The sequence below is a fragment of the Jaculus jaculus genome, chromosome X (assembly GCF_020740685.1).
Source record: "Jaculus jaculus isolate mJacJac1 chromosome X, mJacJac1.mat.Y.cur, whole genome shotgun sequence".
In the NCBI taxonomy this organism is placed as follows: domain Eukaryota; kingdom Metazoa; phylum Chordata; class Mammalia; order Rodentia; family Dipodidae; genus Jaculus; species Jaculus jaculus.
The window spans coordinates 63442668-63470390 of NC_059125.1; the positions used below are offsets into that span (position 1 = coordinate 63442668).

Sequence of the window (27723 nt, forward strand, 5' to 3'; positions counted from 1 at the left end):
GACATCGTTTACTAAGTAAGAGACTTTATCACTTAGCAAAAATGTGATCGACGTGCATACTTTTTACCCATCCGCCTCACACTTAAACTTGCACGCTCCTGCCCCCCGGGGTGCCCAAATCCGGAGTTGGGTTGACAGGGTTGTCGCATGCGCTTTCTACACAATCGTGTTTGTCGCAACGGGCCTAGGCGGAAGGTTACTTAAGAACAAGTGACTTTGTCGTCATTTTTGTTGGTAGTCTGGTAGGCGCTACCTCCGCGCGGGTACTTGATTGTAACAGAAAGTAGTTCCGGCCCATGTTGTTTCGGTCGAAGAGCAGTCGCCGCCATTTCAAGACTGTGAGAGGTAGATGTCTAACAAGAGTTCCTAAGATTCGAATCCTGTAACTGCTGCCGCCCCTTAAGCCTTCCAAAACACTGATACGGCTGCTGCCCTCTTCCTCCTACCTCTAGAAACATTCTTGCCAGTAGTGGCGGCAGCAGAAGTTAATAACCCCCTTCTTATTCTATCTCAAGAAGCTCCAGATGGCGTCTTCCGTGGGCAACGTGGCCGACAGCACAGGTACCAGTGTCCCATTCTACTTTGGCAGACATCCCTTTGGGGTCTGGCGCCGTCTTGTATCTCTTCATCACTCCCTTCCCTCTAACCATCCCCATTACATCAGTGGTAGTGCTGAGCTCTCCGTGGTCTACTGCCATCTGATTTTTTTTTTTTTTTGCTGTCGTCCGTTCCGTAAACATTACCCCCTTGCTTGCTTGCTTGCTTGCATTTTGCTTCCTTTCCGGATTTTTAAAATTCCATAAATGCACTAGCCTTCTACTCTCTCGGGACGCTTGTAGCACACGTGCGCGCTTAGAACGTCTTGGAATGGACTGCATTGGAATCCCTGCCCTTTCTGTCTGGGTCGCTACTGTTTTCTTTCCAAACTCCGGCTCATCACCTTCTCCTTTCCTCTTCCACCTCCTCCTCAAGCCATTTCCACTTAGTCACATTTGGTCCTTCTCTGTCAATCTAGGGCGGTGGTGCCATTTCGATGTAATCATATTCTTACTTTGCATCACGCAAAGACTAGCGAAAGCGCGTCGATGTGCTTTACAAGTAATCTCAAGAGGGGACACTGAGACAGCACCCCGCTGGGGAGCGCCTTTTTAAGTGTTCTTTGGGGTGAGCGGTCCTGGTTGAGATTGGAAATTTCCAGGGGTTCCTCTGCCATCGCCCAATTCCACCCGCTGCCCCTGTCCTGCGTTTCCCACCCTGTAGTCCCTCCCCGTCCGCGAGGAACCACACCCTTCCTTTGCGTGTTTGCCAACCCTATGGTCCACTTCCTATCCTTGAGGGGGGGTTGAGAAACTACCCCATGCGGTAGCTTTGGCGTTGCCCTCCCAGCCCTTCCAATGCTTGCTTTGTGTTACTTTCTCGATGTATTCCTCCGCCGCCGCCTCTTGGTCTTCATCCCCATTCTTTAGCCCGGTATCTCTTTATTCATAGGGTGTGCATTTTTTTAAGTTTCCATCCTTGCTTGAAGAGTTTGTAAAGCAACTGGAGTGTAGCTGCACAAGTGCATAGCGGTTGCCCCTTTGGACAATTCATTCCCGAGCATTCGCTGCTGAAAATAAGAAAACAACCAAATTACAGGAGTGCCCTTCAGCTGCCTTCCCATATTGAGGCAATTTGGGGCGGGAAGGAGTAGGGAATTGGGCTGCGTTCTAAGATTTCCCACGAGGCTATTTTTTTTTCTGGTTGTTTCGCTGTTGTGATGTATCAAGGGTTTTAGTTACTGGTCTTGGACATTGTGCAATAAAGGAATACATTGACGTATCTTGTTTCTTACTCATAATTGGCAGGACTGGGATTAATAATTACTCTGATCGCCCGGCTCCCCAACCGTCTTTTCAAAGGTTGATTCCTTGTAAGATTTTTGTGCTTGTTTGTCCTTTTCTGTCTGCTACCGTATTTGAGGAAGTCGGCATTTCCAGACTTCAGAGAGCAGATAGAGCAAGCGGCTTTGAAAAGTGACAAAGTAGTGTGCACAATTAAGGAGCTAGGAAGTTCGCCAGACTAATTTCCTAGTTTCGCTTAGAGATGTAACCCCCTCCTGAGCTAGACGGAACTGAAATCTTCCTGCTCTTTGTTTTTGTGGTCAGCTGTGCATTCTTATCAGGAAATTAATTTTGCTTCCCCGAGTCTCCGGTGCACTCATCAGCTCTAATGTTGGGAGAACGAGGCTCAAAATTTGAGCTTGTCACGGTGACCTTGGCAAAATTTAGTATGTCTGTGGTTTCGCATTCTAACCATGTAGTAGAAGTGTTATGGTTGGATTCCCAATAATGTATCGCTGTTGAAGTATTTCCACTTGTGCCTTAGGCACCTTTATCATGTTTCTGATTTAAGAACCACAGCAAAAGGTTTTGTTAGTCATTTTGTTGTGCTTTATTCAATTTTTATATTGCAGCATTTTCTCGCCCCCCCCCCCCCTTACTGCAATTGTAGGTCGCTGCTTGGGAATTACATACCGTTGTTTGCAATGTTCCCCTCCCGCCCCGCCCCCCCGCCCCCCCCCCCAGGTAGGGTCTCCCTCTAGCTCAGGCTAACCTGGAATTCACTATGTAGTCTCAGGCTGGCCTCGAACTCAGTAATCCCCCTTATCTCTGCCCCCCCAGTGCTGGGATCAAAGGCATGTGCCACCACGCCCGGCTGTTTGCAATGTTTTAATTCTTCAGTAAGTCAGTGCCCAAGGGCTTTGGAAAATCTTAGTGCTAAGCAGCCTGGGTGGGATTTGTCTAGTTTCCTTTTGAACACTCTTTGGTCTTTGTTTTAAGCATTTGATGACCCCCGTTAAACATTTTAGCTCTTTACAAATGAATTCATCTTGTTTATCAACTGGGCTTTTTTGTTTGTTTGTTTGTTTTTGTTTTTGCGAGGTAGGGTCTCACTCTAGCTCAGGCTGACCTGGAATTCACTATGTAGTCTCAGGGTGGCCGCAATCCACCTACCTCTACTTCCCAAGTGCTGAAATTAAAGGCGGGCGCCACCATGCCGGGCTTCAACTGTTTTAAAAATAGCAACTTGACTAAGTTTTAATTTTGTTTGGCTTGTCTGTATTGTCCCTCAAAAATTAAATTGTGAATATACAAACATCTATATAAAGAGTGGAAAAAAAAAAAGACTGGGTGCCCCCACCTACCTTAAGGATAATAGATTGTTATTTTACCTCATCCCCTACAAATCCAACTTAAAACAGGGAGATGAAGTGTTTCCCAGTACGTTATTCTGACATTATGAAACCTTTATTGGGCAGATTGCATGCTTACTGTTTTGTTTCTGTATGTTAAGGAATAAGGAACAATGTTTAGTGAGTCTACTTGTGATTTATAATTTAAAAGTGCAACATAATTAAAATGTAATATCATTGGGAATAAATATTTTTAGCTGGTTTAAAAAAAGTATTAGTGGGTGAATTCTAAAGATAATTTTGTAACTGATGTTGGGGCTTCAAATAACATGCAGAACACTCTAGTGCTTTACATGGTTTCAAGCATTTTCATCTTTTAAGTTTGATTTACCATACTTTTCCATTTTTTTGGTTTGCATTTCTAACTTTTTGTTTTCCCCCCTCCTTCCCTCAAATGTTTTGATGATTCTCCAGAACCAACGAAACGTATGCTTTCCTTCCAAGGGTTAGCTGAGTTGGCACACCGAGAATATCAGGCAGGAGATTTTGAGGCAGCTGAAAGACACTGCATGCAGTTATGGAGACAAGAGCCTGACAATACTGGTGTACTTTTATTACTTTCATCTATACACTTCCAGTGTCGAAGGCTGGACAGGTAGGAGATGTCGGGATACCTGCCTCTGGGTGCTGAACTTAAAAAAAAAAAAGAAAATTAAATGTTTGAACTTCGGATTTTTCCAGTACTGGGTTTTAACTGAGACACCAACGCACATCTGTTCTTTTGCCCACTTGTGACTTGTCTAGCTGCCAGTTTTTCTCCCTCGTTTGGTAGTGACGATTATAATGCTGGTATGACTAGGGACTTTGTATTTTCTTGAGTTTTCTGCTTTATTGTTTTCAGGTAACAAATGATTCTTAGTGTACATATGAGTATCTAGTCTCATTTTTGTAAAACCTGTCAGCTTGAGGGACTGAAATGCTTAGAAAGGATAGTGGGTACTGTGTTAGGAGGAAATGCAGTCAAAATGTTACAAAATGTTGCTTTAAAAAATGTTGCTTTTGCTGGGCGTGGTGGCGCACACCTTTAATCCCAGCACTTGGGAGGCATAAGTAGGAGGATCGCCTTGAGTTCCAGGCCAGCCTAAGATTACATAGTGAATTCCAGGTCAGTCTGAGCTAGCATGAGACCCTACCTCAGAAAACAAAACAAAACAAACAAAAAATGTTGCTTTTAACTAATCAGTTTAATTAAAAGGGAAGAATTTGTGCTGTTGTCCTCTTAACAAATTGTTATTTTGGTACACTTAGAGATTTAAAGATGTGTGTCATTAAGTCTTACCAACAAATGGAAAATGAGACTCATGCACATAACATTTTCATACTGATCTTCATGACCATGATTTGTAATGTGGTGGTCTGGTACAAGAGTCTAGTAAGCATTTTAAGCATTTTATTTCATAAGAAAAAGTTTTCCAGTATGAAATCCTGAATACTTTCACTTTAGAAAAATTTTGATTTCTAAATTTTTCTTGCTATGAGTTAGTTAAAGAATGTTTTGTTATGTAATTAGGAATAGCACAAGATTTTTCAGGAACTGTTAAAGTTGCATAGGGGCCATAATTCCTTTTCTCTAACATGCATACCCATGCATCAACGCTTTTGCCTTTTCCAGATCTGCTCACTTTAGCACCCTGGCAATTAAACAGAATCCCCTTCTAGCAGAAGCCTATTCGAATTTGGGGAATGTGTACAAGGAAAGAGGGCAGTTGCAGGAAGCAATTGAGCATTATCGACATGCTTTGCGTCTCAAACCTGATTTCATTGATGGTTATATTAACCTGGCAGCAGCATTGGTGGCAGCAGGTGACATGGAAGGAGCAGTGCAAGCTTATGTCTCTGCTCTTCAGTACAATCCTGTAAGTAAAATTTTATTGGTTATTTACTCTTTATAGAAACCCAGGGAAAAAAATCATGGTTTGAAACTTCAGAAGAGGTTTTTTTTTTTTGGCCTGGAATAGAATGAAGAGTTTAGAAATGTTTATGTACTTAAAATAATGAAATTGCTTTAACTTGGTCTGCAGTATGTTAAAAAATTGATGTTATTGGGCTGGAGGAATGGCTTAGCAGTTAGGCATTTGTCTGCAAAGCCAAAGGACCCAGGTTCGAGTCCCCAGGAGACCCACATAAGCCAGATGCACAAGGGGGCGCACACACCTGGAGTTTGTTTCCATTCTCTCTCCCTCTTTCTCTTTGTCAAATAAATAAATAAATGAGAATTATTTTAAAAATTGATGTTACAGGTTATGTGATTAAAGCATAAGCAATTATCCTTACCTTTACAAATCAAATTGAAAATAATGCCAATAAAGCATAATATACATACTGTTGTTTCTTTGGGCTGTTTTGATTAACTTTGGATAAATTCTGAAAATTTGCAATGGTTCATTTACTTCAAGGAATTGAGGGGAAAGGATCTTAATCTGTAATATCAAATAATTTATGTGCCAGTATATGGATTAGTGACATGAAAACTAGACTACAAAAATTTGTTCCTCAATATCCTTTTTAAAAATAGAGTTAGAAGTGGCCAGGCGTGGTTGCAGATGCCTTTAATCCCAGCAGAGGTAGGAGGATTACTGTAATTTCTAGGCTAGCCTGAGACTACATAAATACGGGGTCAGCCTGGGCCAGAGTGAGGCCATACCTCAAAAAAACAAAAACAAAAGCAGGGCATGGTGGTGCATGCCTTTAATTCCAGCACTCAGGAGGCAGAGGTGGGAGGATCGCTGTGAGTTCGAGGCCACCCTGAGACTACATAGTGAATTCCAGGTCAGCCTGAGCTAGAGTGAGACCCTACCTCGAAAAACCAAAAAACCAGAAAAACAAAAATGTATAGTTATAAGTGGTATAATTATGACAGTTGTATATCCATGTAAGGCTTACACACACACACACACAGTCCAAGTTGCAGATGTTTTGGGGAACAAATGAGGCCAGGTTGACAGTCCATACTGTGTTAGTCACTGAAAGATACAGAAATGAAAGACTTGCCCTCACAATTTTTTTTTCCCGAGGTAGGGAAAGATCTGTAATCATTTTTCACTAGGATATCTATTAACAATTATTTTTTAGTTAGTTTTGAGAATTTAAAAAGTTCTATATTCTTGCCAGGTATGGTGGTACATGCCTTTAATCCCAGCTCTTGGGAGGCAGAGATAGGAGGATTGCCATGAGCTCGAGGCCACCATGAGACTGCATAGTGAAATCCAGGTCAGCCTGAGTTAGAAAAAAAACAAACAAAACAAAACATATATATATATGTGTGTGTGTGTGTGTATATATATATATATATATATATATATATATATATATATATATATATATATACAATTTTTTGTTGTTTCTTTGTTTTTAAGGTAGGGTCTTGCTCTATACCACGCTGACCTGGAATTCACTATGTAGTCTCATGGTGGCCTTGAACTCACAACAATCCTCCTACCTCTGCCTCCTGAGTGCTGGTATTTTTTTTTTAATTCATTGATTTTTTTGAAAAATCCCAGTGACCTTTCTTGGAGATAATGAAAGTCATTTTTTATAGACTCTTTCAGAGATATTCAGTATATATATGTGTAACTGAGAGTACATTTATAACTTCGTTTTAGTTCTATCTAGTTACCAACAGACTTTCCAGGTAACCCTGTATATGCTGCCACTGGGACTTTGGGCCTCGTTCTCCCCAAGGCGAAGGCTCTTCTGTGCACCCAGTCACCACAGTATAGTAACTTCTTTTCCTTTAGTTGTTAGAATTAGTTATACCCTTTACTTGCTGAGTGTTACATAGCTGTGGTCTTGATTAACTTTGAACTCTGATCCCTTTGACTCAGGTTTATTTCTTTTTGAGACAAAGTTTCCTGTAGTGAGATAGGGTCTTATGTATCCTAGGCCAGTGGCCTTCAACTTACTGTGGAGTAGAGCAGTTGTTGCTCCTGACAGTGTACCATAGGAATATATAGAGAAGGGAAGTCATGAGACCTCCAAATATATGATTTATATATTTATATGGTTTATATTGTTAAATGTCTAATCTGTTAAAGGAAGCTTTGTGCTCTACCAGAGTGGCACAAAATAGCATTAAAGTCATAAATCATGAGATTACCTTTTTTTTTTTTTTAAGAAAAAAGAGAGAGGGAGAGAATGGGCACACCAGGGCCTCCAGCCCCTGCAAACTAACTCCAGATGCATGTGACACTGTGCATCTAGCTTTATGTGGGTGTTGGGGAATTGAATTCAGGTTGCTAGGCTTTGCAGACAGGAGCCTTAACTGCTGAGCCATTTCTCCAGCCCCTAAAATGGTATTTTTACTGGTTTGTGGTTTAGAGAATTTTTTTCCTTCAAGGTAGGGTTTTACTCTAGCCCAGGCTGACCTGGAATTCACTATGTAGTCTCAGGGTGGCCTTGAACTCATGGTGATCCTCCTACCTCTGCCTCCCAAGTGATGGGGTTAAAGGCATGTGCCACTACACCCAGCTCATAGCGTTATATTCTAAATTGTCTTTTGTAATGTTCTATGGTTTAACAATTTTGCTAAAGCTAGTCAGTCATATTTAAAAGTGCTATTGCATCTGGTGTTCTTTCACACACTGGCTCATTTAGAGTTGCCCATACCTGGCAATCTCTTATAAATTATACATACACTTGTCCTTTGTATGATAGCTGTAAACCTGAGTTGCTCTCAGCAGCTCTGCTTCTGAATTTAGAGGTTGTTGAAACACTGCTTCTGCTGAGAGCCACTAGTATCCAGTCACATCCAGTCACGTGTAACTGTCATGTTACTTATTTATTGTTCTGCACTGTCATGTTACTTATTGTTCTGAGACTCAAATGTAGCTGAACTGTAGAAAACCATGTATTTCCATTTCTTTGCACTTTTTTTTTGTTAAGATTGCCTTGCAGGTGTCACATTTAAATATTTGAGTGTTTACTGTTGTGTAGTGTTGTTGGTTAGGGATTGGGGGAATGTATTCTACAGAGGAGAAAGTTGTGGGTTATCATATGAGACAGACCTGACCCATAAGGAAAAAAGATGTAAGCTCTTTGGATGATTATTGTTGGAGAGTATTAATCAGAAGATTTCCTTGAGAGGGTGCTTAGAACCTAAGCATTCTGTAGGAAGGTAAATAGCAAGTAGACTTCGTTGGCTGAAGTGGTGAGTCAAGTAGAAACAAGAAGTGAGTATAGTGGAACAGAGTCAATTGGAAGATTTCAAAAGAATAGAGGCTAAGGAGTTTGAATTTAATTTGAGAGGCAATTGAAAATTGCTGTAAGGTTTTATTGGCCTGAGTTTTACTACATATGTGTGTGTGTATGTATGTGTGTGTGTGTGTGTGTGTATATATATATATATATATATATATATATATATATATAGAGAGAGAGAGAGAGAGAGAGAGAGATATATTAAGGGGGTGCAGCCTTGGGGCTCTAGGGGGAAAGAAAGGAGCTGGCTGTATTAGGGAAACACAGGAACACTTTATTTCTAATTTCTATTATTCATGCTGTTTTCCCTTTACTACAATTTCTCTTCCTTCTACTTAGTCTTGAAGGCCCAGCTTAAACTTCTCCTTTTCTAATTATTATTATTTTTTTAAATGAGAGAGCGAATTGGCATGCCATGCCCTCTGGCCATTGCAATTGAACACCAGACACGTGCATGCATGACCTTGTGCATCTGGCTTATGTCAGTTCTGGGGAGTCAAACCTGGGTCCTTAGGCTTCGCAGGCAAGTGCCTTAACTGCTAAGCCATCTCTCCAGCCCTCTAAAATTCTTTACCACTATGTGGGTATGGGCATTTAGTATATGTGTATCTTGACCTTCTATATAGATTACATGACAATAAGGATTGAATTTCTTTTCTTTCAGGTATAAATAAGCTTGCATAAAAGGTATTAACCAAGGAGGGATAGAATGGGCTAGGTTTAGAGATGTGATTTTTCTTAGCATATATTAGATTTGACAAATGAAGCAGAATTTGACATCTTGAGTTTTGAATAAACTTAAAAGGATACTGTATTTTGTAGACAGTAGATACTCAAATATGTATATAGGCGTGGATTCCCAAGTGAGAGAATTGGGTTTTGTGATTTATTTATGTATTCAAGGTAGGGTCTCATTCTAACTTAGGCTGACTTGGAACTCACTCTGTAGTTTCAGGCTGGCCTCAAACTCACATTCCTTCAACCTCTCCCTCCTGAGTGTTGGGATTGAAGGTGTGTGTCACAATGCCCAGATTTTTAATTTTTATTTTATTCGTTTATTTTTGGCTTTTTGAGGTAGGGTCTCACTCTAGCCTCAGGGTGGCCTCCAACTCACAGCGATCCTCCTACATCTGCCTCCTGAGTGCTAGGATTAGAGGTGTGCGCCACCATGCCTGGCTATTTTTGTTTTTTTGAGGTAGGGTCTCTCTCTGTAGTCCAGGCTGACCTGAAATGTCTCAGGTTGGCCTCAAACTCACAGCAGTCCTCCTGTCTCAGCCTTTTGAGTGCTGGGATTAAAGGCATACACCACCACACCTGGCTAACTATTGTATTTCTTTTTTCTTTTGGCTTTTCGAGGTAGGGTCTCACTTTAGCCCAGGCTGACCTGGAATTCACTATGGAGTCTGAGGGTAGCCTTGAACTCATGGTGATCCTCCTACCTCTGCCTCCCAAGTGCTGGGATTAAAGGTGTGCGCCACCATGCCCGGCTATGTATTTTTTAATTTTAATTTTTTTCATTTTGTTTTTTTCAAGGTAGGGTCTTTCTCTAGCCCAGGCTAACCTGGAATTCACTATGTAGTCTCAGGCTGGCCTCAAACTCGTAGCAATTCTCTTACCTTTGTTTCCTGAGTGCGAGAATTAAAGGCGTGAACCACCACAACTGGCTTGTAGGACTTGATTTAAAGGTCTTTCACCCATGGAACAGTTGGAAATGATAAGTGTGCTTCATATTGCCATATCTCTGCTTGTTATTGATGGATAGATTCAACAGACAAAGGCAAACTAGGGCAGTTAAAAATTTAAGCTCACTATTCTGATAAGTGTATCATACTGATGAACGGACTGGTGCGTCAGATGACTAGCAACACAATTGAGCTGCTAATAAAAAAAAGCAGAGTCACCGGCTTTCATTATTCACCCACTCAACTCTGATGGCACTTAATACTAATGAGTAATCTAGTGGCAGGTGTCAGGATTGAGGCTGTGGTTGGATGGTAATCCTTCTGCCTAGGCATGAAATGAAGTCAAGGTTTCTAAATAAGCCTGAGAGCCAAAGGGTAGGTTTGTTGACAGGTAATCACTTGTTAAGTGCAGCACTGTTTTTCCCCGCTGTGGAAAATTTCTGGTCCTTGATACAGGAGTGATTCATCATAACCTTGAATAAAACAGTTGAATAAATATTCAATCATTTTTTTTTTCTAACAGCTGACATTTGGAGAGGAGAGAGGCTCTAGAAAGGTCCTGTAGTCTTTCGTTTGAAACTGATGAGGCCAAATGCATTTCAAAGTGTTTTAGAAAATAATACCATATATAAATAAATCTCCCGGCCAGATCTGGAGCAGCAGCTGGTAGCAAAACACATATTTATGCAGAAAAAAAAGATAGGCATTTTAAAGCCAGGTGTGGTGTGGTATATGCTTTTAATTCCAGCACCTGGGAGGCTGAGGTAGAAGAGTTGCTGAGTTCCAGGTCAACTTGGAGTAGAGACCCTGCCTCAAAAAAAAAAAAAAAAAGTCAGCCAAACAAAATGACAGGGGTCTTCATAGTAAGCTTAGGGGAGTACATTCTGTGTAAGTAGTGTCACGTCAGTTTTGGTCATGCTCTAATCAGCTTGTTCTGGGAATTAGAATATGAGGGGTTGTGGTCCTGTGGTCATGGTTCTATGCTCATTTGTCAAGTGATATTTTTAGTTGACAATAAAAGCAACAGGGCACTAGATACATAGAAGTGATTTCAAGGTACTTTTAGTTACAAAGCATAACATTATTAATGGCAGTATATCTGGGTTTCTAGGATTTGTACTGTGTGCGCAGTGACCTGGGGAACCTGCTCAAAGCCCTGGGTCGCTTGGAAGAAGCCAAGGTAGGTGTTTGATAGAACACATTTAAGCATCAGTGTTATGAAATCCTGTACCTTTTGCCAAGTCTTCAACTCTTCATTGAACTATCTTCACAAAATAGTCCTATGAAACTGAGGAAAACTGTCGACATGACTCACCTCAGACTAGAGCAGGACCAGGCTTTGGCATATCTGTTCTAAATCTGGGGATAAAGCAAGAACTGAATATTGTGGAGCCTTTCTGCTGGGCTAGATCATCTTTATAACAATGGGCTCCGTCATGATCTTATGTGGGGATAAGATAAATAACATTCCTTCAAATCTGAGGCTTGCCTGCTGGTGACAAGCAGAGCGCCTGTAATTTGGCTCAAGACTCCTATATGATGCAGGTGCCATTGAAAATGCTGCTCTTCTAAGTCCTTTGTGGCTTGTAAGTGGAGAAGAATTTCATCCAAATGTTACCCTGTAATACTGGCATTTAAAATTCTTATTTAACCTTCCTCCCTTCATCTTCCTCATCCTTCTTACAGTGGAAGAAAGGCTGTTAAAAATGATTACAAATTAATAATTGGACCATCCTGCCCCTTTTGTCCCCATTCCCTCCCCAAGTTCCTTTTTCCTTTTTTCCACTCCTAGTTGTCTGCCTTCTCTTCTTCCTCACTTCCTTCTTTTATTCCTTCCCACCCCACCTCCTTAAAAAAAAAAGTCAGAAGGATAAAGCTGGTTTGTTTGGGAAATGGACTGATCGAAAGAAAACTTGCCAAAGTGGAAAGGTGGCTTTTAGCATTCTGTGTTTCCAAATAATGAATTTGAACGCCAGGTTGGGTTAATTAAAGCTTTTGGTATAATTTTCAATTAAATTTATAAATGCATTTGTCTTGTTACAAGCCACCTTACGCAACCGCGCTGCAGGGGTGAGGAGTGGGGAGAAAGCAGAATGCTTCTGAAACTCCCACCTGTTGCTCTGAGCCCCACGCGCATGCTAATGCGTGGAGTGTATGCGCAGCGTAGCTGTCTGTTTGCTTCATCCAGGGAGGGAGAAGGCTTTTCAGCACCACCTAATGTTAAAAAGCACTAGTTTTAAGTGCATAACTCATCAATTCTGCTGACACTTTGGATTAACCTGATGTAGGTTTCCAGCTAATGAACTATTGATTTCAGTCTTAGCTGATAAAGCTAATTGGTAATTTATGGAATGAATATTTGATAAGCTCCTATTAATTGTCACCCCACCAAGCGGACAGCTAACATGAATTGCACTTCACTGCAGCTTTAGACATCGGTTTAGGCTGAGACGTTGCGCCTGCCTTAGGTTGCTGACTTCTTTATTTCAGAGCTCTGGAGACACCTAGTTTGAAAAATGTTCTGTTCTTTTTTTTTTGTTTTTTTGTTTTTTTGTTTTTTTTTTTGTTTTTTTTTGGGTTTTTTTTTGTGAAAACTTAGTAAACAAGAAAATACTCTCGAGTGAAATGCAATGTCTTTCTTTTGTAATCAGTGCATTTGAAAATTCAAGCCAGCATATATTCCTAGTAGATGGAAGCAAAATTAAGTTGTCTTTGTAGAAAATGAAGAGCCTTTCTTCCAGCACAAATCCCTGCTGTATGCAATAGCCCTGATTAACCCTCTCCCTTCTGCATGTTTCCCATGTTACAGACTTGAGACTGTCCTCATTCCCATATGTAATAGACATCCAAAGAATTTCAATTGCTTTGTTGAACTTTTACTAATGATCTTGTTTTTATTTTCTCTCTTGTTTTTGGTTTTTCACCATTGATATTGTATTTAGAAGGTTTCAGGTGGGTGAAACCTCCTATTCCATGCGTAAGGTGCCTCGCTGAAGGGAGCTCGAGGCCTGGATCTAGGGCAGACACACAACCTCCTCCTCCTCTTCCAGCAAGGAACGCACCGAAAAGTCACATGAGAAATATGGTAACGGGTTTGTAACTGCCACAGCAAAACAATTTGCCTCCATGCCTGAATCTTCTGTCTTGTGGCTTCAGAAACAGCTTAAAATAATTTTATTTACAAGCAAGTTATGTAAGAGAATGTTTTATACTATAGCCACAATTCTGTCAAAGATAAGTAAACGTTAATTAAGATATTAAAAATTATTAGAGATAATTTACTAGTAAAAGCTTCTAACTCTTCTTGTTGTTCATTTTTTTTCCTTTTTCTTCTTTGTTTGGATTGCAGCATTCTGCTCTTCTGATGATGCGCTGTGACCCTGCAGTAGCGCAAAGGCTGCGCAGCGTTATTGCGCATTGCGTGCGAATGAGCCCCTGTGAACGGTTGACTAGATGAGTAATCTGATTGACTGGCTCCCTCAGTCCTATTCTGTACCCTTTTTGGATAAAATTGGGTTTTAACGTAACCTTGAGTCCAACTAATCTCATGAAGCAAATATTCTGAACGGGCCTGTCTAGTAGATTAATGGATCTGGTTGGCCGTTTGCTGCGTCTAGGGGTGTTCTATGTAGCGCAGCAGTTCGCAGCGATTGCGCAGTGCGATGCTGTTAGGTGACGCAAGCGATGTGTGCGCTCGCATTACAGGGACCTCAACCTAGGTGCAGTCCTGTCATGTGAGGTTTTAGCTTTAGTCCTCAGAAGATAGGGACATATGAGTGTACAAAACTTAAAAGCTGAGCTTTATGGTGTCTTACTTGGCACAATTTTTTTTTTCTGATTCATTAGCTTAGTTTTGAATTGTTTAGTGAGGAATATTGTTAAGAGCAGCATTTCCCAAAATGTGTTACATAGTATTCTGATAAAATGCTTGACGAGAGAAGAGTTTCATGGTCAACTAAATTCAGGGAACCCATTGATACTGTTAAAGGATTAGGGAAGTCCTGTAGGAAAGCAACCTGTTTTCTAGTTTCCCAATTTACTTGATCATGAAATCTATTTATTTTTATTTGTTTTGTTTACTCATTCCTGTTAGCTCTCTATAAAACACACTTTGGGAAACGGTGGTGTTTATGGGATTCTCTTGACCACCACCAGAGCCCCTAGATGTTAAGATAAAAGAAGTTCAGCCTAAGTGTCTTACAGCACCTGGCCTCCCACACAAGTACCAATATGAGGGTTGGTCATGGGTTGGTAGAACTGAACATGATGGTTTGCACTTGGGTTCTGGTGGCGCAGGCGCAGGAGCAGCCAGCTGTGGCAGCGCATTAGTTTTGGCGCAAGCGAGCCTATGCTGCAGGGTCACTTTTGGCTGGTCAGAGAAGAAATAATGATATCACCTTCTTCCCCCTCCCCAATCTTTTTTTTTTTCCCCCTTTACAAATTTTCCCCTTTCCCTTTATCTCCTTCCCCTCCCATCTTTCATTAACCCCCCTAAGGCATGTTATTTGAAAGCAATTGAGACGCAACCAAACTTTGCAGTAGCTTGGAGTAATCTCGGCTGTGTTTTCAATGCACAAGGGGAAATTTGGCTTGCAATTCATCACTTTGAAAAGGTTAGTCATTAAATTAATAATTGGTATTTATGAAATGTTTATGTGTACAGGATATTCTTTTTTGCTTTTGTGACACGGGGTCTTACTATGTAGATCAGGCTTGAACTCAGGGCCTATATCAAGGCCTCCTAAGTGCTGGGATTACAGGTATGAGCCACCACACCCAGCTTCATAATGTTCTTACTAGAACAAAACAATAGGACTTTATTTAAGCAGCCTTGTAATTTTTTTTTAAATTTTTTATTAATTAGTTTTGTATTCAGCAAATACAGTCAGTTTGGTACCATTATTAGGCTCATTCGTGATCTACCCCCTCTCCTTGGCCCCTCCTTGTTGAGGTATATGGGTCATGCATTGTGGAATTAGCCTTGTAATATTTTTGTTCCCTTGACAGTATTGCGGCATTTTGCTAGGTGGCAAATGGTTTGGTAGTTTCTAGTTTTGCATTGCAAATATACTTTAGTAATTAAAAATGCTTTTGTTTTTTTTTTCCTCAAATTTTTATTTTCCATGATTATAAAAAATATCCCATGGTAATACCCCCTCCCCATGTTTTTATTTTTTGAAGTAGGATCTCTTTCTATTCCAGGTTGACCTGGATCTCACTCTGTAGTCTCAGGCTGGCCTTGAAGTCACAGCAATCCTCCTACCTCTTCCTCCTGAGTGTACCACCATGCCTGGCAAAATCTTAGTTTTTGAGATAGTTTTGTTATAGCCCAGCTGGTCTGGAACTTATATCCTTATGCATTAGCCTCCTTGCTGGGGTTTTAGGTGGGTGCTACCATGCTTGGCTTCTAATTTCTTTGAGATATAACTGTTAAGATCTTTTGCTCATTTAAAAAAATTTATTTGCTTTCTTGCTTTTAAGTTCCTTATATATGCTTTATATTAGCCCTTTATCAGATGCATAGTTTGCAGATATTTTTAGCCACTGTGCATTGTCTCTTTCCTCTGCTAATCATTTCCTTTGCTGTAGAGAATCTTGTACTTTGGTACAATTCCATTTTCTCATGCTTTTTTTTTTTAATGATATGATCTTGCTATAGCACAGGCTGTGCCTGGCTTTTTCAAAAAATATTATTTATTGAGAGAGAAAGAATTCGCATGCCAGGGCCTCTAGCCACTGCAAATCAATTCCAGATGCATATGCATCTGGCTTTACATGGTTACTGGGGACTTAAACATGGGTCCTTAGGCTTCACAGACTTCACCTTATCTGCTTAGCCATCTCTTCAGCCTCAATTTTTTTTTGTTTTTTCAAAGTAGGGTTTCGATCTAGCCCGGGCTGGAATTCACTAGTGTCAGGGTGGCCTTAAACTCATAGTGATCTCCTACCTCTGCCTCCCAGGTGCTGAGATTAAAGGTGTGTGCTACCATGTCTGGTTAAATAAACCATTTTTAAATGTTTTATTTATATTTATTTATTTACTTGAGAGAGAAAGAGAGAGAGAATGGGCATGCTAGGGCCTCTAGCCACTGCAAACGAACTCCTTAACTGCTAAGCCATCCCTCCAGCCCAGTAAACCATTTTTAAAAGTGAAGTGAGGTTATTTTTATTTTTATTTTTATTTTTGAAGTAAAGCTTCACTCTAGCCCAGGCTGGCCTGGACTTCACTATGTAGTCTTGGTGTGGCCTTGAACTCACAGCAATCCTCCTACTTCAGTCTCCTGGGTACTGGGATTAAAGGTGTGCGCCACCACACCTGGCTCTGAAATGAGGTAATTCTAAACAATGTAATTGATGTCTAAAATGACCTAAAAATAAAACATAAATGAGAAGTTAATCTGACAAACTTATAGCTTGTTCTAATGAAGCTGTTTTGTAACTTTTTAGGCTGTCACACTTGACCCAAATTTTCTGGATGCTTATATCAATTTAGGAAATGTCTTGAAAGAGGCACGCATTTTTGATAGGTAAGAGAATGTTCTATTTGATAAATTTTCTTGAGAGTTTTTACTAAAATATCACCATGTCCCATTGGAACATTTCTCTTTTCTATAGTATTGTTTTTCCCTGCTCCTGATTGATGTCTGCTGTGTTATACTTTGTTAATAGATATTGTTGCCTGACATTTCCTTGGGTTGGTTTTCCTGAAAGCTTTCATCATTTATCATTTCACTGTTAGTTCATTTAAAATTTCCTATATTGTAAAGTTGTTGACATGATAACCTCTAGAATAGATTCTTCCTTTGATCTGATTCAGAAAGCTAAGTAAATCTTGACCTGTTTTTTTTTGGGGGGGAGGGGGTTGAGGTAAGGTTTCACTCTAACTCAGGCTGACCTGGAATTCACTATGTAGTCTCAGGGTGGGCTTGATCTCATTGGTGATCCAACTACCCCTGCCTACTCAGTGTTGGGATTAAAGGTGTGTCACCAAGCATGGCTTGGTTATAGCTCAGGCTGGCCTTAAACTGTCATTCTCCTACCTCAACCTCTTGAGTGCTGGTATTGAAAGGTGTGCACCACCACACCCAGAAATCCTGATCTTTTTTTTTTTTAATTTTATTTATTTATTTATTTGAGAGTGACAGACACAGAGAGAAAGACAGATAGAGGGAGAGAGAGAGAATGGGCGTGCCAGGGCTTCCAGCCTCTGCAAACGAACTCCAGACGCGTGCGCCCCTTGTGCATCTGCCTAACGTGGGACCTGGGGAACCGAGCCTCGAACTGGGGTCCTTAGGCTTCACAGGCAAGCGCTTAACTGCTAAGCCATTTCTCCAGCCCCCTGATCTTTTTTAATTGTTAAAGGAAAGCCTATTTCATAAGTGGGAATAAATAATTTCTGTTTATGAAGGTATGCTTTACAGCTGGGTGTGGTGATTCATGCCTGTAATCCCAGCACTTGGGAGACTAAGGTAAAAGGATCACTGAGTATCATATCAGGCCAGCTTTAACTAGAGTGAGACTGTGTCTTTTTTTTTTTTGAAATTTTTTTTTTTTTAATTTGAGAGAGAGAGAGAGAGAGACAGACAGACAGAAATGGAGTGTAAGGGTGCTCCAGGGCCTCTTGCAACTGCAAGTGAACTCTGGGTCCATGTGCCACCTTGTGAATTTGGCTTATGTGGGGGCTGGGGAATCACCTGGTTTCTTAGGCTTCACAGGCAAGTGTCTTCACTGCTAAGCCATTTCTCCAGCCCCCAAACACTTTTTAATGCTATTTATTTATTTGAGAGGGATGGAGAGAGAATGGGTGCACCAGGGATTCTAGCCACTGTAAATGAACTCCAGATGTATGGGCTACCTTGTGCATCTGGCTTTTTGTGGGTCCTGGGTAATTAAACCTGGGTCCTTAGGCTTTGCAGATAAGCCCATACTGACCTGGAATTTACATGGCCTCGAACTCACAGTGGTCCCCCTATCTCAGCCTCCTGAATGCTGGAATTAAAGGTGTGTACCACCATATCTGGTCCAAAACACATTTTATAAACGTGAGGTTTGGGTATGAAATGATGTATTTCAAATTTGTCATTACTTATAGTTAACTGATACATGCTTTGATATAGTATATCATGAGTTAATTGTGCCAAAACATCTATTAAAATTAGTTGCATTTTGTATGTCTGTGTGTGTGTATTCTTTCTTCACAGAGCCGTGGCAGCTTACCTTCGTGCCCTAAGTTTGAGTCCAAATCATGCTGTGGTGCATGGCAACCTGGCTTGTGTATACTATGAGCAAGGCCTGATAGACCTGGCAATAGACACCTACAGGCGAGCTATAGAACTGCAACCACACTTCCCTGATGCTTACTGCAACCTAGCAAATGCTCTCAAAGAGAAGGGCAGTGTAAGGACTTAGTCTTATTATTCTTTTTCTTTGTTATCTGGTAGGATTAAGAAAAGTCTTTTTGTACATATTCTTTCTAAAACATTGCGATAGTTATACTGGTTTACTGTGGAGTTTTGGTTAATGAGAAGATTACCAAAATATATCTATTTCTGGAATATTGCCCACAATTAGGCTTATCTACGCAACTTTTAAAATTGCTAGAACAGTACTACTTCTGTATAGGTTCTGAATGGTTTGTTTTATTTCTAGGTTGCTGAAGCAGAAGATTGTTATAATACCGCTCTCCGCCTATGTCCCACCCATGCAGACTCTCTGAATAACCTGGCCAATATCAAACGAGAGCAGGGAAACATTGAGGAGGCAGTCCGCTTATATCGTAAAGCATTAGAAGTATGTTGATGGTACTGTGGCTGGGTACTTAGTCTATGATACTAGAGTAGATAGCAGTTATATTTACCATGCCATCCACATTTTTTTGTGTGAAAATATATAGTGGCTGAGTCATTCAAAAGAAGCTTGTGAGCGGGGCGTGATGGCACATGCCTTTAATCCCAGCACTTGGGAGGCAGAGGTAGGAAGATCGCCATGAGTTCAAGGCCACTTTGAGACTACATAGTGAATTCCAGGTCAGCCTGGGCTAAAGCCAGACCATACAACAACAACAACAACAACAACAACAAAAAAGTAAAAGGGGTGCAATATATGGTTCCATGTAACATTTTTAAAAGTACTTTATTTATTTGAGTGAGGGAGAGGGAGAGGGAGGATGGGCACACAAGGGCCTTTGGCCCCTGCAAGTGAACTCCAGACACCATGTGCATCTGGCTTACATGGGCACTGAGGAATCAACCCTGGATCCCTAGGGTTTTCAGGCAAGTGCCTTAACTGCTAAGCAATCTGTTCAGCCCCCCATGTAAATTAAAAAAAAATATTTTTATTTCAGTTGCAAGCAGAGAGAAGAGAGACAGAAAATGGGTTTGCCAGGGCCTTCAGCCACTGCAAACAGACTGCAGATGCATGTGTCACTTTGTGCATCTGGCTTTACGTGGGTACTGAGGAATTGAATTCACATCATTAAGGCTTTGCAGGCAAGTGCCTTAACCACTGAGCTATCTTTCTAGCCCCTGTGTAACATTCAAAAAAAAAAAAGAAAATTCCTACATCGAGTTCAAAATAATTTTGACCAGATAGCAAAGGTGAAGTTGGCAGTAAACATATAATCTCCGTGTGTGATATTTGTATCATGGTTAGTAGGTATGGTAGGAGTTTAGAAAAGACAAGGTGTGGTTCTGAATTGGTAAGCATAAGTAAGAGAGAGGTCTAGTTTATGTTTGCAACAAGGACAGGTAGAGGAAGTAGAATTTGAAGAATGTGTAGGTGCAGGGCTGGGGAGATGGCTCAGTGGTTAAAGGCACTTGTTTAAGCCTATTGACTCGAGTTTGTTTCTTCAGCACCCACACACCTATGATCTTAATGCACCTACTGCAGTGGGAGGCAGAGCCAGGGGAATTTGGAAGCTTGTTGGCCAGCTATACTGACCTATCTAGTGGGGGGGGAGGGAAACAAGAGAGGACTATCTACAAAAGGAGAGTACTTACACCCCAAGCTCCCCCCTCCACATATACATACACATATACAAAGATAAATTTTTATTTTAAAGAATATGTAGATATGGAAAGGATGTAGAGAAGTTTAAGAGCATGAAGGCACTTTTGCAAAGTTCTTAGGGTTGTGGGATGGTATCTGTTGTTAGGGCAGTTTTATCTTTTTTTTTTTCTCCAATTTTTGTTTTTATTTACTTATTTGAGAGTGACAGAGAAAGAGATGTAGAGAGAGAATGGGTGCACCTGGGCCTTCAGCCACTGCAAGTGAATTCCAGATGCATGCACCACCTTATGCATCTGGCTTACTTGGGTACTGGGGAATCGAGCCTCTAACCAGGGTCTTTAGGCTTCATAAGCACTTTACTGCTAAGCCAACTCTCCAGCCCCCTTATTTTACCTTTTTTAACATACTTGTGATCTTGACTTTGGACAGGTCTTCCCAGAGTTTGCTGCTGCACATTCAAATCTAGCAAGTGTGCTACAACAGCAGGGCAAACTGCAGGAAGCTCTGATGCATTATAAAGAAGCTATCCGGTAAGAAACTCAGCCTTTTTTTCTTTTCATTTAGTTATTAGATGTTTGGCATTTGGCAGGTGCTCAGGTGACTTTTTCCCTATGTTTGGTACTGGAATTAAACCTAGGGCCTTACACATGGTAGGCAAGCACACTCAACCACTGAGCTGTATGCCAGTTCCTAAACTGCTTTAATAAAAGACAGCTGAGCACTATAGGGGCTAAGGGTTATTATGCTAGATAACTCAAACCTTTGTCCTCTCCTTCAGAATCAGTCCTACCTTTGCGGATGCTTATTCTAATATGGGAAACACTCTAAAAGAGATGCAGGATGTTCAGGGAGCCTTGCAGTGTTATACCCGGGCCATCCAGATTAACCCAGCATTTGCAGATGCACACAGCAATCTGGCTTCCATTCACAAGGTACTGCTGTTATAACATGGACATTGTAGCACCCAGTGTTGACTTGTAGGAAACTACTTCTTACCATTCCACTTGATGTATTTACAGGATTCAGGGAATATCCCAGAAGCAATCGCTTCTTACCGCACAGCTCTGAAACTTAAGCCTGATTTTCCTGATGCTTACTGTAACTTGGCTCATTGCCTACAGGTAAAGAAAAATTGCCAGCATTTTGCTTTCAGTATTATAATCACTTTTAAAATTTTTTTTTTATTTTTTTAATTTTTATTAACATTTTCCATGATTATAAAATATATCCCATGGTAATTCCCTCCCTCCCCAACCCCACACTTTCCCATTTGAAATTCCATTCTCCATCATATTACCTCCCCATTACAATCATTGTAATTACATATTTACAATATCAACCTATTAAGTATCCTCCTCCCTTCCTTTCTCTACCCTTTATGTCTCCTTTTTAACTTACTGGCCTCTGCTACTAAGTATTTTCATTCTCACGCAGAAGCCCAGTCATCTGTAGCTAGGATCCACATATGAGAGAGAACATGTGGCGCTTGGCTTTCTGGGCCTGGGTTATACTAAGTCAAGTATAATACTTTCCAGGTCCATCCATTTTTCTGCAAATTTCATAACTTCATTTTTCTTTACCGCTGAGTAGAACTCCATTGTGTAAATGTGCCACAACTTCATTATCCACTCATCTGTTGAGGGACATCTAGGCTGGTTCCATTTCCCAGCTATTATAAATTGAGCAGCAATAAACATGTTTGAGCATGTACTTCTAAGGAAATGAGATGAGTCCTTTGGATATATGCCTAGGAGTGCTATAGCTGGGTCATATGGTAGATCAATCTCTAGCTGTTTTAGGAACCTCCACACTGTTTTCCACAATGGCTGGACCAGATTGCATTCCCACCAGCAGTGCAGAAGGGTTCCTTTTTTTCCACATCCCCGCCAACATTTATGATCATTTGTTTTCATGATGGTGGCCAATCTGACAGGAGTGAGATGGAATCTCAATGTAGTTTTAATCTGCATTTCCCTGATGACTAGTGACGTAGAACATTTTTTTAGATGCTTATATGTCATTCGTATTTCTTCCTTTGAGAACTCTCTATTTAGCTCCATAGCCCATTTTTTGATTGGCTTGTTTGATTCCTTATTATTTAACTTTTTGAGTTCTTTGTATATCCTAGATATTAATCCTCTATCAGATATATAGCTGGCGAAGACTTTTTCCCATTTTGTAGGTTGCCTCTTTGCGTTTTTCACTGTGTCCTTTGCAGTGTAAAATCTTTGTAATTTCATGAGGTCCCAGTGATTAATCTGTGGTTTTATTGCCTGAGCAATTGGGGTTGTATTCAGAAAGTCTTTGCCAAGACCAATATGTTGAAGGGTTTCCCCTACTTTTTCCTCTAGCAGTTTCAAAGTTTCCAGTCTGATGCTAAGGTCTTTAATCCATTTGGACTTAATTCTTGTGCATGGTGAGAGAGAAGAATCTATTTTCATCCTTCTGCAGATACATATCCAGTTTTCAAAACACCATTTGCTGAAGAGGCTGTCTCTTCTCCACTGAGTATTTTTGGCATTTTTATCGAATATCAGGTGGCTATAGCTACTTGGGCTTACATCTGGGTCCTCTATTCTGTTTCACTGATCTACATGTCTGTTTTTGTGCCAGTACCATGCTGTTTTTGTTACTATGGCTCTGTAGTATAGGTTAAAATCAGGTATGGTGATACCACCAGCCTCTTTTTAAATTTTTTTTTTTTTTTGGTTTTTCAATGTAGTATCTTGCTCTATGCACTATGTTGTCCCAGGCTGGCCTTGAACTCACAGTGTGGTCTCCCAAGTTCTGGGATTAAAGGTGTGTGCCGTAAGGGCCTCTAGCTGCTGTAAATGTTTTCTAGACACATGTGTCACTCTGTGCATCTGGCTTTACAGGGGTACTGGGGAATCAAACTCAGCTTGTTAGGCTTTGTGGGCAAGAGTCTTGAAGGCTGAGCCATGTCTTCAGCCTTCAGCCCCCAATAATATTTTTTTTTGGTGGGGGGGCTTTTCGAGGTAGGTTATCACTCTAGCTCAGTCTGACCTGGAATTCACTATGTAGTCTCAGGGTGGCCTCGAACTCACGGTGATATTTCTACCTCTGCCTCCCGAGTGCTGGGATCAAAGGCATGTGCCACCATGCCTGGCTCTCCCTGCAATTCCCCCATAGGGTCTTTCTCTAGCCTAGGCTCACCTGGAACTCACTGTAGTCTCAGGCTGGCATGACTCACAGCAGTTCTCCTACCTTTGCGTCTTATTTATTTGTTTAATTATTTTTATTAACTTCCATGATCGTAAACAATATCCCATGTAATGTCCTCCCTTCTCCCACTTTCCCCTTTGACGCTTCTTCATCGTATCCCCTCCTCCTCCTCTCAGTTTCTCTTTTATTTTGATATCATGATCTTTTCCTCCTATTGTGATGGTCTTGTGTATTACTTCTGCCTTTTGAGTGCTGAGATTAAAGGTGTAGACCACCATGCTTGGCTTTAGGTCAAAGTACTAAAAGTCTTAATATTCTGGAGTAAGATTTTCCGTATGATAACTTATTTTTGTTTACATGTTTATTTGTAATGGGGGAGAGAAAGGGAGCGAGGACAGGAGAGAGAAGTATGGGTATAGCATAATGAACTCCAGATGCATGCTGAATTTTGTGCATCTGGCTTTGCATAGGTACAAGGGAATCAAACCCAGGTTGTCAGCTTTGCAAGCAAGTTCCTTGTTAACACTGAGACATCTCTCCAGTCCTGTGTGATAACTTTTTGCTTTCTTCCTCTAGATTGTCTGTGATTGGACAGACTATGATGAGCGAATGAAGAAATTGGTCAGTATTGTGGCTGATCAGTTAGAGAAGAATAGGCTACCTTCTGTTCATCCCCATCATAGTATGCTATATCCCCTTTCTCATGGCTTCAGGAAGGCTATTGCTGAGAGACATGGGAATCTCTGCTTGGATAAGGTATGATTCTCTTGTTGTAATCCTTTCACTGCAAATTGAAATGTACAGAAAACTTATGTAAGTTATATGAATGGCTCAATGAAATACAAGGTGAACATTCATGTTGAGAAATGAATTTTTTTTTTGGTTGTTTATTGAGGTAGGGTCTTGCTCTAGCCCAGGCTGACCTGGAATTCACTTTGTCGTCTCAGGGTAGCCTTGAACTCATAGCAGTCCTTCTACCTCTGCCTCCCAAGCACTGGGATTAAAGGCATGTGCCACCATGCACAGCCAAGAAATGAATTTTTTTAAAGATTTTTTAAAAAATTTATATATTAGAGGTAGAGAGAATGGGTGCCCAGGGTCTCTAGCCACTGCAAATGAACTCCAGATGCATGTGCCACCTTGTGCATCTGGCTTATGTGGGACCTGGAGAATTGAACCTGGGTCCTTAGGCTTTGCAGGTAAGCACCTTAACCACTAAGCCCATCTTTCCAGCCCGTGAGAAATGAAATTTTGATAACTTCTTGAGAAGACCCTTCCATTGTGTCCTGCCTCTAGCCTAGCTCTTTATTCCAAAGAGCAGTCCTTAATTTACAACACTAAGAAACTCGTGGCAGTGTTTTCTTTAAGTTGAAAACCATGACCAGGTATGATGGTGCACACTTATAACCCCAAAACTCCTGTAATCTCAATGCTCACAAGTACAGGCAGGAAGATTTTGGGGTAAGCTTGGGTGCAAAAACAAAAGCCAACAATCCCACCAAAGAACAGTTGAAAAGCAAACTAGCAGCAACAACAAAAATACTTAGCACAATGTTTAATAAATGCATTCACCTTCGAGAACTGAAGCACTATTTGATTAAAATTTGTAATTTTTACGAGAGAATAGTGTTAGGGATAAGTTTTGGTTTATTTATTTGTTTGCTTATTAGAGAGAGAAGCGGGGAGGCACATAGAATGAGTGCACCAGGGCCTTTTAGCCATTACAAATGAACTCCAGATACACTTGCCACATTGTGTGTCTGGGTTTATGTGTGTACTGGGAATTGAACCTGGGTCCTGGAATTCACCATGTAGTCTCAGGCTGGCTTCAAACTCACAGCAATCGTCCTACCTCTGTTTCCTGAGTACTGGGATTACAGGTATACATCACTATTCCTAGCATACTTTTTTTTTTTTTGTAACCATTGAGTTAGATTTGCTTGCATGATTACAGATGGAAGGTTATTGTGGAATGGTTATTTACTATTGGCTATGCCACTTGTTGATCCTGACTCTTTTCCAGTTACCATTAGTTGCTATTAGGTAGTCTGGGAGATGTGAGGTCTCATGTATTCTTTTCTCATCAATGGTAAAGTATTGATTGATAGGCTCAGTTTTGTGCTGTAAACTATAACTGTTGTGAATTCATGAGTGTAATGACCATGTTATATATCCAGAAGACAACATTTTGCAGCTCCCCCCCATCCATCCTCCTGCTCTTAGATTCTTCCTGTTTCCCTTTTTGGTGAGATTCCATGAATCTTGGAGGGGTTGGTTGAGATGTCCTGAGCATACAGTAGTTACTTAGTCTCTGGAATTTTGCCAGCTATGTAGCTCTGCATTAATCGCAGTGCATTGTATCAACACATTTCTATGATTGAGGCTTCAAGCAATATTACTCTGTGTAAACACATATATAGATATTTAAAAGGTAGTTTGACATGGCTATATCTGTTTAGCATAACCACACTAGTGGGATTCCCCTCCCCCCCAGGGCTTTGGTTCTAGCCATAGTTGTTTGGCAAGATTTATATTATGCCTGGCATAAGTAGGCATCTTTAACCATTGTGCCATCTCTACATCCCAACATTTTTGGGTTTACATAATGTTGAACGATCCATTTGTGGAATGAAGTCCATCTTTTGTTTCCGGTTTTTCTGGTCCAGGCTGACCTGGAATTCACTGTGTTTCAGGGTGGCCTCAAACTCACAGTTACCCTCCTGGTTCTGCCTCCCAAGTGTTGGCATTAAATGCATGCACCACCATACCCGGCTTTCATCTTTTTTTGATTTTTCAAGGTAGGGTCTTGCTCTAGCCCAGGCTGACCTGGAATTTACTGTGTACTCTTAGGGTAGCCTTGAACTCATGGTGATCCTCTCACCTCTGCCTCCTGAGTGCTGGGATTAAAGGTATGTGCCACCATGCCCAGCTTTTCCATCTTTTATTTTTTAAAATTTATTTATTTATTTATGAGAGACAAAGGCATTGAGAAGGAAAGAGCAAATGGGCACACCAGGGCAACCAGCCACTGCAAACAAACTCCAGTTGCATGTGCCATCTTGTGCATCTGGCTTATGTGGGTCCTGGGGAATCAAACCTGGGTCCTTTGGCTTTGCAGGCCAGTGTCTTAACCACTAAGCCATCTCTCCAGCCTCTATTCCATGGCCTCAAACTCTTGACGATCCTCCTACCTCTGCCTCCTGTGTGCTGGGATTAAAGGTGTGTGCCACCACGCCCGGCTTCCCTATTCCATATTTTTAAAAAAATATTTTATTTACTTATTTGAGAGAGGAGGATTCAGAGAGAGAGAGGAATGAATTGGTGCTCCAGGGCTTCTAGCCACTGCAGACAAACTCCAGATGCATGTACCACCTTATGCATCTGGCTTACATGGGTACTGGGGAATTGAACCTGGGTCCTTAGGCTTTGCAGGAAGTGTCTTAACTGCTAAGCCATCCCTTAAGGTAGAATCCCATCCTTTTTTTTTTTTTCCCCGAGGTAGGTTCTCACTCTATCCCAGGCTGATCTGGAATTCATTCTGTAGTCTCAGGGTGGCCTCAAACTCATTGCAATTCTCCTACCTCTGCCTCCCAATGCTGGGATTAAAGGCATGCACCACCATGCCTAGCTCATCTTATTTTTATTATTATTTTTTTTTGTTGTTGTTGTTAGAGGTATGATCTTGCTCTAGTCCAGGCTCACTTAACATAGTCTCAGGCTGGCCTTGAACTCATGGTGATCAGTGATCCTCCTACCTCTGCCTCCACGCCCTGTTTATTGTTTTTTTTTTTTTTTTTAAATTTAGGTCTCCTTGGTTCAGTAGACATGTGTGTTGAGGTGTCATCTTTTCCTGTTAGCCTGGTATTCAGCACTCCATGCTGTCTCCCATGTCTTCCCCTTTGAGTAGAGCACTGCTTGTAACAAGTCACTATGTTGAGATAGTCTCACTAAAAAAATAGTGGTAGTCTATTGTAAACTAATCACCTCTTAAATCCTAGTGATTTTAGGAGATGAAGGAATGTTAACAGTATTGCATGTACTAGTATTTCGTTCTTGATGTGAGATGGGAGAAAAAGGTAAATAAGGATGTAACTCCATAGAACATTTAAGTCAAGGGGGCCATGAATAGAAAGTGGAGCTGTAAGAGCAAAAAAAGAAAAAGAGCTAGGTGTGGTGGCACATGCCTGTAATCCCAGCACTTGGGAGGCAGAGGTAGGAGGATCTTTTGTGAGTTTGACGCCACCCTGAGGCGTTCCAGGTCAGCCTGGGTAAGTGTGGAAACCCTACCTCAGAGGAAAAAAAAAAAAATTGGGACGATGGGAGAATTTTGTCTGGAGGTAGAGGTGAAGGGGTTCTCACAGCTAATGTGGAATAGTTCTGTCTCAGGCTGAGGCCTAAGGTTTCTGCAAACCAGAATAGAGG

The 27723-nt window shown here is 41.0% G+C and overlaps 1 protein-coding gene across 2 annotated transcripts in view; it reads left to right on the forward strand.

Moving 5' to 3' along the window:
* The first annotated feature begins 297 nt into the window (after nucleotides 1–297).
* Ogt (O-linked N-acetylglucosamine (GlcNAc) transferase) overlaps nucleotides 298–27723 on the forward strand; it is a 56026-nt gene continuing 28600 nt past the window's right edge. The window contains exons 1-12 of one of the 2 annotated variants that reach the window (XM_045140051.1): nucleotides 298–561; nucleotides 3647–3827; nucleotides 4845–5088; nucleotides 11222–11290; nucleotides 14607–14723; nucleotides 16558–16637; nucleotides 18312–18507; nucleotides 18760–18900; nucleotides 20548–20648; nucleotides 20897–21050; nucleotides 21138–21239; nucleotides 23878–24057. In XM_045140051.1, the coding sequence (XP_044995986.1) occupies nucleotides 525–561; nucleotides 3647–3827; nucleotides 4845–5088; nucleotides 11222–11290; nucleotides 14607–14723; nucleotides 16558–16637; nucleotides 18312–18507; nucleotides 18760–18900; nucleotides 20548–20648; nucleotides 20897–21050; nucleotides 21138–21239; nucleotides 23878–24057 (1602 nt within the window). In that variant the 5' untranslated portion in view covers nucleotides 298–524. The remainder of the gene's footprint in view (nucleotides 562–3646; nucleotides 3828–4844; nucleotides 5089–11221; nucleotides 11291–14606; nucleotides 14724–16557; nucleotides 16638–18311; nucleotides 18508–18759; nucleotides 18901–20547; nucleotides 20649–20896; nucleotides 21051–21137; nucleotides 21240–23877; nucleotides 24058–27723) is intronic. The other variant, XM_045140052.1, reaches the window with a different exon arrangement.